Source organism: Etheostoma spectabile, chromosome 7 (assembly GCF_008692095.1).
Source record: "Etheostoma spectabile isolate EspeVRDwgs_2016 chromosome 7, UIUC_Espe_1.0, whole genome shotgun sequence".
NCBI classification, from domain to species: Eukaryota; Metazoa; Chordata; class Actinopteri; order Perciformes; family Percidae; genus Etheostoma; species Etheostoma spectabile.
The window spans coordinates 1,014,610-1,027,382 of NC_045739.1; the positions used below are offsets into that span (position 1 = coordinate 1,014,610).

Consider the following 12,773-nt stretch of genomic DNA (forward strand, 5'->3'; position numbering starts at 1 on the left):
AGCACTGCGGGTGAGAGGGGAGTTGGCAGCTGAAAGTAAAGAGGTTTTGGCACTGGTGATTTTACTTTGACGCTGGCTAAAACATCTTTGGGGAGCACCAAAAATTCTCGGTTACCAGAATGACATCACGAGAAAGCACAGCTGAAACATCTTGTCATAAACTAAGTGACAGTAATGTTAGCCATGATACTAACATCATTGATTACTAAGCCAAACGGTGGTGCCTACTATTTTAGTGATTCATAAGCAACCTGTTTCTTGCGGATTGTCACGTTACTGAGAATAAAGCTATTAGAAGGTGATAACTCTGACAGCTGGAGGGAAGCTAACATTAACTGTAGCTGTCTCCTTGAAGCTCCCAGCTAAGCTCCTTCCATAACTTGCAGTGCAGTTAGGAAACCAGAACGAGTTAGCTAATGATAACATAAGCACTTTGGCTTGGTAGATGGCCATTTTAAAATCATGTTAAAACTATTTCTCATCCTTCTTCCAATATCCAGCCGCAGCCTGTCACTCCCCCTGTACTAACGTGTGCTCCGTGAAGTTCAGGCCTCATAATGTCTTGTTTCTCACTCCCGCTAACTAATATAAAGTTGGTTTTATATTGGAAACTCAATCTCCATAATAGATTTTTCAAATGTGTCTAATAGCCTCTAATAGAGGTAGAGAGGGATCAGGAGGATGAAGATAACGGGGAGGAAGAGGAGGCTGCAGATTCAGAGGTAGAGAGGGATCAGGAGGAGGAAGATGACAGGGAGGAAGAGGAGGCTGCAGATTCAGAGGTAGAGAGTGATCAGGAGGAGGAAGATGACAGGGAGGAAGAGGAGGCTGCAGATTCAGAGGTAGAGAGGGATCAGGAGGAGGAAGATGACAGGGAGGAAGAGGAGGCTGCAGATTCAGAGGTAGAGAGGGATCAGGAGGAGGAAGATGACAGGGAGGAAGAGGAGGCTGCAGATTCAGAGAGAGGGACAGAGGCAGAGTGTTGCCATTGGTCTACTTTTTTCTCCATTCCCACCATTTGCCTGCCATTTTGCATATTAGAAATAATCTGTGGTTTAAGTCGAGGCTCCCTAGCTGTCTGCTTTATGCCACTGTTGCAGTCAAAAGGTATTTGATTGGCTACATATTGAAACAAATAATAATTATTCTGTAGCCACCAAGTTCTGGGAAAGATGAATTTTAAAAAGTTGTGTTAAACATTTGATCATCTGTTGTGTCTCTTGAATCCCCTTTATAAATGTGGAGGTTATTGTAATTGAGCCGTGCAGAAGCCTGATTGGTTATCATGGAAGTATTGGCCATATGCTCCTGTTGATAGCAACTTTGCAATTATTGCTTTGGGGGGGGGGTCTTGAGTCTTGTTGCCCAGGGCACATGAAATTGTTAATCTGGCCCTGCTGGATGTGATAATGTAATGTTAGTATTGCAGTGTTTCCTCTAGAGTAATCTACTAATGTAAGCTACCTACCGTTACCTTGGTAACCATCCAGACGGTACTGATTTAACGGCACGGCTCTTTTTACACCCAGTTTAACAACAAAACGCTGAGTGAACATGAGTCCACTGTAAGGTTGAGGATGGCCTTATATAATATATACACTGCCCTATTCTGATAGATACTTGTACATGTATTGGCAATGAAATACATTTTTTTTTTAAATTTAATATAGGCTATTTTTCAGTCTTCTTGGTTAAAAACGAATTACCTTGTACAAGAATGTGTCCCAAAACCAAGGCCTGTAAAATATTTCAGTTCAAATCCTATGTCTTCATATTTTCAGCCCTTGAAATGACTTCAGTTTTACAGCCTGAAAATGACATTATCTGGGAAGCAATATTAGACATTAATATAATGGAAGGTATTATTCAAGTTCGAGAGAGGGAGCCCAAACTTTGTAGGGTGGAAGACATACCTGTCAATATGACTCAACCATTCTAAGTTTGTACAGCATGCCCTAGATTTGGAAAATAAAGTGTGAAAAGGCTGACATTAAGGTTAGTATAAACTTTGAGCAAAATCTAGAAGGGTGCAGTGGTTTTCCTGGATTGAGTCTGAGTGACCCAGAATGACCCAGCTGCATGTCATTTGGCTCAAATCCTCCCACTTCCATTGACTCAGGCAGGGTAGATAGCAAGCAAAAAAGAACAAAACTTAATTATCTGAATTTTCCTTCTGCTATTACAAAACAATGTTTTGGCTGTTTATGGCATTATGTCTTTTAATGTGACAAAAATACTAACTAATAATTTTGACTATGTATTGGTATGTAATTTACGGTGGTGTAAGGTGCTGGAAAAGCTTTAAAATGGACATTGAAAGTGCTTGAATTTGACCTTGGAAAAGGTGTCCGAACCCTGTAAGCTTTCAGATGATTACCTTGTGCTCTCCTCCCTCAGATATCCGCCTCCGGGTTCGTGCTGAGTACTGCCAGCATGAGTCTGCGCTTCAGGGTAACGTCTTCTCCAACAAGCAAGAGGCAGTGGAGCGACAATTTGAGCGCTTCAACCAGGCAAACACTATCCTCAAATCCAGAGACTTGGGCTCCATCATCTGTGACATCAAGTTCTCTGAGCTCACCTACTTGGATGCCTTCTGGAGGGACTACATCAATGGATCACTGTTAGAGGCCCTTAAAGGGGTCTTCATCACAGATTCCTTAAAACAGGCTGTGGGCCATGAAGCTATAAAACTGTTGGTCAATGTTGACGAGGAGGACTACCAGGCTGGTCGACGCAAACTGCTACGTAATTTGGTCACAAATGGAGGGAGTCCACCTGGGGACAGCAAAGACTCTGGATCTTAGACGCTCTCTGGGTTGTAGCCTACGGGGGAAATGCTGCCGGGCTTTCCCCACAGGAAACAGAGTGAGATGTGGTTTGTGGTGCCTGAAGTGTGTGCCTGAAAGGAACTGAAGGACTTCCAGCCACTGCATTAACTCCTAGAGAGCTAAGGCCATAGGATAGCTACTTGACACCCCTAAGCATAGCATGTGAGGTCATTGGGAACTATGTTAGCAAAAAGAAGAAGGGGTATACAGGTTGACATTATTTTGAATGTTAAGCTGTTTATTTTCTTCGAGGATAATGCTGACATTCGTGCATTGAATTTAACTAATTCCTTGTTTCTGCTATGTTTTCATTGAAGCACTGAGCTCATTGAAACACATTGTTATTCTAAAGATAGATGATCTCAACAACCTGTTCAGAGTCCAGTTCTTTTCAATACAACGAAGTTACTCCCAGTGGGAGTTGTACCTTACTGTCAAACTGGTTTTTCAGGTACATTGCAGATTGATTGGATAAACCCAATGACAGAGTGTTCTGTATGTTGTATAAAGGCACAGACTGTAGGAGTTAAAATTAGTTTTTTATATTTCTTTCAGCGTATTATCCTACTTTCCCAAGACTTTCCAGAATTTCCTTGTCTGTAAAGATGGACCCTTTCAGAGCCTTTTTTATTGGCTCATATTTGTTCCCTGTCAACGTTGTGTCTTGGCTTTGTTTTAACAAATTCTGTTTTCCAACATGGCTTGTTACCAGCAGCTGGGATTCTGGCCTAATGTGAAATTCCAATTGTCCAGTCACTGCCAATATTTAACCGTTGGGATCATTCTAATGGGTTTAATACTATCCAGTGAAACATTAAGTCATTCGCTGGTGGTTTAGATTTGTTTGGATTTGCAAATTAGGGCCAGTTTCACTGTCAGCCTGGAACTCTGCTTACTCATCGTCTCACTCATGATATCACTGACATTTTTTTAAATTTGAAATGACCCTTAATAGCAAATTAATAACAGTTGAAAATCATAGCCAGTGTGTGTAGAGTTGTCTCAGTTGTGCAGGTAGGAAGATGTCAGAACAAATTTAAATAATTCACAGTTGGACTTGCACGTTAAATCCTCAGCAGTCTCTCTGTGGACTTGATACGCCTCCGGGTGAATGAGGATGTAGTTGAGTCCACATGCTCACTGGTACAATTACTTTATCACCCTATTGGACATGTTAGACCAACTAGGCGTCCCGGTGTCCTCAGTTCCATCCTCCATCATGGGGTGTGGCATCTCCACAGACATTCACAAACCAAACTGGGGTTCTTTTTATGGAGGTTTTGGTACAGAAAAAAACTGTGTGGGTCAACATAACAGTAAGGTATATCACATGTTAGTCTTCTACAATTAAATGCGCAGATCTAGAACAATTAAATGCTAATAGTTGCAGAATACCACTTTTCCAGTGTTGTCAGAAATGCTAATTAACCAAAATGTAAATTTATATTAATTTCTTTTTGGTATATGGAATGAGGTGGATTAACAGAAGACATTAGGTTTGGTGGGTGCCTGTGACAAACCCGTGTTGACAGTAATACTGATGATAACTAAACTACATTCAGTGTCCTCTTTATTAGCCACACCTTTTTTAAAGAGGGGATTGGAGATGATGGCCTCACATGCGGTAGTTAATGCAGATTTTGTGGTTGCACATTCGTGCTGCAAATCTAGCTGTTGCGCCTCAGATTACAGGAGCTGTACTCAGCTAAACAGGATGCAGGATTCCAACAAGGCTGGGGATGTAAAACCACAACTGATCTGTAATCATGTTTAGCTTCAGGAGATCAGTCACTGGTCCACATCCAACCCATACAGCTTGTTATTTTTGAGTAGCAACCTTCAACCTTTCCGTTTGTAAGCCAGATATAGAAATCTTGCACAGTAAAAGTTCCTGACATACCCAGACGAGAGTCTGCCATTGTGTGCCCTGAGCCTCCTGTGGCCAACAGCTAGTTATTCATGTATTATTAGATGTTGATAATAGATGATGCCAGTGAGAGCGTTACCTAAGTCAGTAACAGATGCCACCCATTTAGTGCAATTTATTCATAGTTTTTCCTTTGCCATTTGTTTTCTTCTCACAATGGAAAAACATCGCTGCCTGACCGTGCCAGTACAACGCCAACCTTCTCAGTTCCAGTTGCATTTGTTTTGGTGGGCTTGTTTGTTCTGTAATACTTTGTGGATTAGAAATACAGACTACTACCGCCGGCCTATTTATTTTACAAGTGCAGAACTTCCATCTATGATAACGGCCATCTGGCTGTAGGCTGGAGTTTATGTTCTGTGTTTAAGTGCAACTATTTGCAAAAAAATTTGACCCAACAAAAATGACAGTATTAGACAATCCTGCAAAATCCTGGGTTATGTTTGCGACAACATCCTTCAAATTCTTGCTTTCTACAATATCTGACCACAGCAACTAATATGGTGAGAGAACAATCGTGGTTATGTTAAAGAGGCAAATGTCAACTGCAGGTCTGATGGGATGAGAGTCTCCTGTACCAAAGTCAGAAGACATCTTGGCCATCCACCACCCAAACCGCCACAGCCTTTCTTTTTTGATTAGCGGCATAAAGCACACACTACTTCCTGCATTGGCGTTTGATGTTCATCGCTCGGTAGTATCTGTCCAATGTGGACATCGTTCCTTGGGATGCTGGACTAGAGGTGACACAGATAGAAAGGGGGCAACATAGTCACACACTTTTAAACTCCTCAAACTGTAGCTTTTAAAAAAAAACAAAAAAACAAAAAACGAAATTGACATGCTGAAATGTCATCACTGGTTTACCAGGACTGGTTATGACTTAATGCAAACTCAAAGTACCTTTGTTTGGAAATGTTAATATCAGTGATAATATATCAGTATGTCAAAGATGAAGCGTAATGCTGTTTTGTGGTGAGATGATTTTGTAACAGAGGTAGATAAGAGACTAAATGTAAGTAAAATTTGTCATTTGAAATGCCAGTCTCTAATGCTAATATTTGACATGTTTCTGTTATTCAGTGCACATAGCCAAATGGTTGACATAAAAAAAATCTGTGTACCCTTTTAAAAGTTCAGTGTATGTTTTTACCAAATATATTCTTCCTGCTAAAAACGCTTATTTTTAAAAATCTTATCTCTGCTATCATAACATCCATGGGTACATATCAGAACACGCAGGTCATGATTAACAAGCCACTATTACTGTGAATTAAATAGAGTAGGCCTACCATTTTATATTTTTCCTCATGTGGAATTTATGTTGGTTGCAAGTTGGTATCTATTATATAGGTTGGTGTATGTTATGTTGATTGTATGTTATGTTATCATATACAGCTGTCTTTTACACAAAACTGCATGTAAGCTGTTATCTCCAGAAATGTCATAGAAACTCACAGTGCTAACCTTTTGTAAATAACTTTATTGGATGTCAGGTTTTCTTACTTCAATTTTGCATTTCTTTCAGGAAACAGACACGTAGGACTGTTAATAAATGAAATGGATGGGGTTTGTTGAAGTCCCAGTCCTAGTTGGGCTTTTTTGTCACATGACATATAAAGCAGAGTACAATTTTCAGATAAGAGAATATATAGGACATATTTAAACCATGACGATCCTGATGGAATTTAAAAAAAAAAAAAAATCTGGGCTACACAAAATTAAAAAACAAATTAGCCTTGTGTATGATGTGGAATGTTTTAAATTTGTGTTCAAACTGGATGTTGATTTACTTTAGACTGGTCCCGGGTGCATCGCATTTTCCTTAGACGTGTCCTCCTTCCCTTCACTCCCTGCTGGCCCGTCAGCTCGTCTCTCTCATGACTTCAGGGAGCTCTGAGAGGAAGGAAGGAGAAGTACTGGCAACAGATCGACAGAAAAGGCAAGCCATGTTCATTTGGACCATGGATGTTCTTGCCTAGATTTGAATGTATTGTCTGTAATGGATGTCCTTTGAACCATACTCCCTAACAGTACGATGCATTACTTTCAACACGTGAAATGATACCATGTTTGGTGGGTGGTCCTGAGGGTATGCTATGAAGCAAGTTTGACAGAGCCAGGTATTCAGTGGTGGTTTTTAACTTTCTCTGTTAACCCACGTTCCCATACAGGGGAGCGTTTAGAGCAGGGGTGTCAAACTCATTTTAGTTCAGGGGCCAAATGCAGCCTAATTTTATGCCAAGTGGGCCGGACCAAAATCATAGCACAGCTCATCATAGCCATAAAAAACAATAAATCCCTCCCTTTGTTTTAGTGGAAAGAAGTAAATGCTAATGCTATTTCGTTAGCAATTATGTAGCTGGCTTTTACCGTAAGGTGACCAGATTTCTCAGACAAAATCCGGGGACATTTTCAGCTCAGAAGCGTGTATAGCTCCAAAACACGTAAGGTTTTTAATTTTTGTAAAACTTAAAAAGGGGACATTAGACCTAGAGCTGAGTATCGGATACAAGATAAACTATTGAGGAAATATTTTCCTTTGACATTGACGCAGTATTGAAACAGAGAAAAACAAGCTACAATGGAAGGTAATAGGATAATTGTCCAGCTTGTATTTACGTTAATAAAAGTGCTCGTTTAGCTGCTAACAGACTCAGATTAATATTCTAAGTGTCTGACAACATTATGGGAAGGATTTTTAAGGAGGTCGACCTTTCTGTTAAAGATTAAGATCATTTTTTTAAACATAAATGTCCGCGAAATTGCGTTCGCTAAACCCACCAGACTCCATGTAAATAATCAGTGATTTTAGCATCGTAACACACGGCTTCTAAAACCTCTCTGAGCTCTGAGCAGCGCTGCTCGATCGGCTCCGTCTGGTCAGTTTTCTTTCTTTCATTCCAATTTTGGGTCTGTCAGTCACAGTGAAAACCGGGGACATTTCCAGGGACAGATCCAGCCGGGGACGTCTGGTCCCCCTATTTCACCGCTGCTTCACTGACCTCTCGGCTCCGAGTGAAACCGGACTGCTGTTTCTTCAGCCCCACCAGCAACTCATTTATCTTCTCTAGTCTCAGTTGTCCTTGCAGGCTGTCGTATTTTTCACCATGCTGAGTCTCATAGTGGCGCCGAATGTTATACCTTAAACACCGACAGGTGAATGGTTATTGTTAACACAGGTTTCCCATTCACCTCTGGGAATAAATAGGAATCTGTCCATTTTTCTTGGAAAACTCTACACTCAGTGTGCCACTTTCCTCCTTTTTGACAAAGACATTTTGGCTAATGAGGGTGTAAAGGTGAGTACAAAAGTTAGTAGATGTGTCGTAGTAATCACTGAACATTAGCTGTGTCTGTCTCAGCATTGTTTTTTCTTCTTCTTTCATCTGCTCCTTGTCTAAAACAGTGCGCCCCTAGCAGACAATTTAGGAATAGCAGTTTATTAAAAAAATTCTAGCTCATGTCTCATTGCAATTTTTAACTTTCAGATTTATTGTGCGGGCCAGATAAAACCCCTTGGCGGGCCGGTTCAGGCCCGCGGGCCGTACGTTTGACACCCCTGGTTTAGAGCATCATTTACCTTTTCTACCACACTAAATGAACGGACTGTGTGCTTCCCACTTCTGGCTGTGAATCTTATTCCAGTAAAAAACAACACTAAGCCAAAAAAGGCAAGAGAGTAATGCTGGCAGAAAATTACAAACCATGTCAATTCATAAGTGAATATATTTGACCGTTATTTCTAACAGAGCTGCTCATTCTATGTACTTTAAAGTTGATGTATCAGATTTAAATAACAGACAAATCAATTTTCTAATTATATTATATGCAACGTACCACCAGTGGAAAACAGACGAAGTGATGTAATGATGTTACAAGTGGTAACATTAAGGTTTAAAGAAATTATAGCACATTTCATATGCAAGTAAACATACTGATTTGTATTTGTGTGATTTATAGAAACTTCTTTTAGAGCCAGCGTGGACAAATGTCCAGAGAACACTCCAGACATATTTAGTAGTTCAATGATAGATATAGATTTAATGCATAACTGATATAGGTTCCCATGGCAACAAAACCTGCAATGTGATGTCTACCGTAAGCTCTACTTTAACATTCAGTGCATAATTAACACCATTAACGTGTCCCCCAGCAGACAGTCTGTATTGCTTATTCAGTAAATCATAGACTGTGGTGACAGTGTTTCCAAAACCTTCTTTTAGACAATTTAGCGCCTAAACTTTAACTAGGTTAGCCGTGTAGCATAAATCTGAAGTTCCCAAACCTTTTTATGTCAAGGACCCATAGACTGACACAAATTAGACCACAAACCCCCATTTGATAAGATTCCATCCCAGGGGCCCCCTTCTAATTTTTGCTTAGTAAAAAGAAAGTCCTACACTTTCTTTTTAAACCAGAAAGTGTAGGACTTAATTAGATCTGTCCCACGAGTCCCACCGGACTTTTGTGTACCATTAAAGTAAAGAGAGCAAACCAAGCAGTGGACCAAACCACTGTGAGGCAAGGAAGGGGTGACCTAAAATGTTTCTAAACTTAAATTTGCCACCTTTGCATTTGTATTGTTTTATTACTTACACAATTATTTCAAATATATATTATTTACAGGACACCGTATGGTTTTAATGATCAGATGGGGGGGTGTCCTGACCCCCTGCAATTTCCGCCTGTGCCTGCGATTCTGCTGCTTAAGCAGTAATGGTATTAATTATGCTACTGAACACAGCCGTGCTGCTAAAGTAGAGCTTACTGTAGGCATCACGTTGCAGGTAAGGTACCACCTGGGACCCCCCCCCCAACGACTGGCATGAGTTACAGTGAGCTAGCCAGGTTTAAGGAAAGCCGCCTATGTGACACAGAACACCCTGGCTTCAGACGCTGATCACTAATCTGGCTTCCACTAAACAGAGTCAAGTAAGACAATTTTTTTTTACAACCCAACCCAAATCAAAAACTTAAAAATGACGTCTGCAAAAGTTTGGGCCCCCTGCAGAGTTTCTAGCAAGCACCCCCCTTTGGAAAGCTGAGACCTGACAGTGTCATGGATTGTTCTCAATCATGGTCTGGAAAGACCAGGTGATGTCATCTTAAGGTTTTAAATGCCCAGACTCATCTGACCCCCCCCCCCCAACAATCAGCACCAAGGCTTCCTCTTAAGCAGTTGTCTAGAAAACTGAAACTGAAAATAGTTGATGCTCACAAAGCAGGAGAAGAAGAAGAAGATAGCAAAGGGTTTTCAGATGCTAATATCCTCTGTTGGGAATGGAAATGTAGTCAGGAACAGTGGAAGTTAAAGATCTGGAAGACCAAGAACAATATCAGACAGAACCGCTCGCAGGATTGGGAGAAAAGCAAGTCCAGACCCCTGTTAGACCCCCGATCCATCCAGAAAGACCTGGAGACCCTGGAGTTGGGCTTCACCAGTCCACTATAAAGGGATACTCGGACAAACATGGTCTTCATGGAAGAGTCATCAGAAGAAAACCTCTTCTACGTCCTCCCCACAAACATCATGAACATAAAGACGAGCCTGATGCATTGTGGGAACAAGTTCTGTGGACCGATGCGGTTAAAATAGATCTTTTTGGCCGGAATGAGCAAAGGTACGTTTGGAGAAGAAAGGGCACAGAATATCTTTCTTTATAATTTCTCTCAAATAATGTTCACAAATCTGTCTAAATCTGTGGTACCATAACACCACAAACTGACTGGTTTTTGGACCCCCCAAATACAGTAAAACTGCACATTTTAGAGTGAAGCCACAATAACCCTGCTGTCTAATCAGCATCTCGATATGCCACACCTGTGAAGTGGATGGATTATCTCGGCAAAGGAGAAGTGCTCACTAACAGATTTAGACAGATTTCTGAACAATATTTGAGAGAAATAAGCCTTTTATTTAAGTAGAAAAAGTCAGCTTATTCAAAATGAGCACTCATTTTCCTCCTGAAAAACTTAAGGCACCAACACAGAGTGTTTGACAAATGTTGCAGCAAAGATTTTAATTCATTTACAACTTAACAAAAAAATCAAACACACATTAGTAAAGTCAGGCTACCTTTAACAGTCTAACGAAGGACATTAATGCTTTTCAATAAAACCAGTAACAGCCCTTTTTTGAAGAAGGACTAGGATTAAAACTGAATCCAAATAGTATTCACAATGTTTAAAGGTCCCATGACATGGTGCTCTTTTATATAGACCTTAGTGGTCCCTAAATCGGGATCGAAGACTCTTTATATAGACCTTGCCGGGTCCTATACGGTATCTGAAGTCTCTTTTATATAGACCTTAGTGGTCCCTAATACTGTATCTGAAGTCTCTTTATATAGACCTTAGTGGTCCCTATACGGTATCTGAAGTCTCTTTATATAGACCTTAGTGGTCCCCTAATACTGTATCTGAAGTCTCTTTATATAGACCTTAGTGGTCCCTAATACTGTATCTGAAGTCTCTTTATATAGACTAGTGGTCCCTAATACTGTATCTGAAGTTCTCTTTATATAGACCTTAGTGGTCCCTAATACGGTATCTGAAGTCTCTTTATATAGACCTTAGTTGTCCCTAATACTGTATCTGAAGTCTCTTATATAGACCTTAGTGGTCCCAATACGTATCTGAAGACTCTTTTAATAGACCTGTGGTCCCTAATACGTATTTGAAGTCTCTTATATAGACTTAGGGGTCCCTAATACGGTATCTGAAGCTCTTTATATAGACCTAGTTGGTCCCTAATACGGTATCTGAAGTCTTTATATAGAACTTAGTGGTCCCTAATACTGTATCTGAAGTCTCTTTTATAGAACTTAGTGGCCTAATACGTATTGAAGTCCTTAAGACTAGGCCTACTACGTATCTGAAGTCTCTTTTATATAGACTTAGTGGTCCCTAATACTGTATCTGAGTCTCTTTTATATAGACCTTAGTGGTCCCTAATACGGTATCTGAGTCTCTTTTATAAGACCTTAGTGGTCCCAATACTGTATCTGAAATCTCTTTATATAGACCTTAGTGGTCCCTAATACTGTATCTGAAGCTCTTTTATATAGACCTTAGTGGTCCCTAATACTGATCTGAAGTCTCTTATAGACCTTAGTGGTCCCTATACGTATTGAAGTCTTTTATATGACCTAGTGGTCCCTAAACTGTATTGAAGTCTCTTTATATAGACCTTAGTGGTCCCTAATACGGTATCTGAAGTCTCTTTTATATAGACCTTAGTGGTCCCTAATACGGTATCTGAAGTCTCTTTATATAGACCTTAGTGGTCCCTAATACGTATCGAAGTCTTTTTATATGACCTTAGTGGTCCCTAATACGGTATCTGAAGTCTCTGATATAGACCTTAGTGGTCCCTAATACTGTATCTGAAGCTCTTTATATAGACCTTAGTGTCCCTAATACTGTATCTGAAGTCTCTTTATATAGACCTTAGTGGTCCATAATACCGTATTGAGTGCTTTGATATAGACCTTAGTGGTCCTAATACTGTGATCTGAAGTCTCTTTTATATAGACCTAGTGGCCCTAATAGTAATCTGAAGTCTTTTTTATAGACCTAGTGTCCCTAATACGGTATCTGAAGTCTCTTTATAAGACCTTAGTGGTCCTAATACTGTATCTGAAATTCTTATATAGACCTTAGTGGTCCCCTAATACGTATCTGAAGTTCTTATATAGACATTAGTGGTCCCTAATACTGGTCTGAAGTCTCTTTTCTAGAACTTAGTGGTCCCCTAAACGAATCTGGATCGAAGTATCGTGATATAGACCTTAGTGGTCCCTAATACTGTATCTGAAGTCTCTTTCCTAAAAGTCAGCCTAGGTACAGCCACTAGAGCCAGTCCCACAGTGAGCTTTCCTTAGGACGTGCCATTTGTGTCTGTTTCTCAAGAAAGATCTCATGCGCAGGCCAAATTCTCTGGGCAGGTAAAGCAAAGAAAAGTGAGGTAACCTTGTTTCTTATGACCTCATAAGGGGGCAAGATTCCAGATCGGC

At 40.3% G+C, this 12,773-nt stretch overlaps 1 protein-coding gene and 2 long non-coding RNA genes across 4 annotated transcripts in view; 1 reads left to right on the forward strand and 2 right to left on the reverse strand.

Annotated features, from left to right (window-relative positions):
* The window catches only part of LOC116692128 (uncharacterized), a 16,556-nt gene extending 15,053 nt beyond the window's left edge, over nucleotides 1–1,503 (reverse strand). The window contains exon 1 of the long non-coding RNA XR_004332637.1: nucleotides 1,493–1,503. This is a non-coding gene — a long non-coding RNA (uncharacterized LOC116692128). The remainder of the gene's footprint in view (nucleotides 1–1,492) is intronic.
* Nucleotides 1–6,334, forward strand: part of dedd (death effector domain containing) — an 18,932-nt gene extending 12,598 nt beyond the window's left edge. For both annotated transcript variants that reach the window (XM_032520143.1, XM_032520142.1), the window contains exon 5: nucleotides 2,398–6,334. In XM_032520143.1, coding sequence (XP_032376034.1) covers nucleotides 2,398–2,804 — 407 coding nt within the window. In that variant the 3' untranslated portion in view covers nucleotides 2,805–6,334. The remainder of the gene's footprint in view (nucleotides 1–2,397) is intronic.
* A 41-nt stretch (nucleotides 6,335–6,375) lies between these two features.
* LOC116692129 (uncharacterized) lies at nucleotides 6,376–8,069 on the reverse strand. The gene is made up of 2 exons (XR_004332638.1): nucleotides 7,761–8,069; nucleotides 6,376–6,651 (listed from the first exon to the last, which is right to left on the reverse strand). It is a non-coding gene; the product is annotated as an uncharacterized LOC116692129 (long non-coding RNA).
* Nucleotides 8,070–12,773: the final 4,704 nt, after the last annotated feature.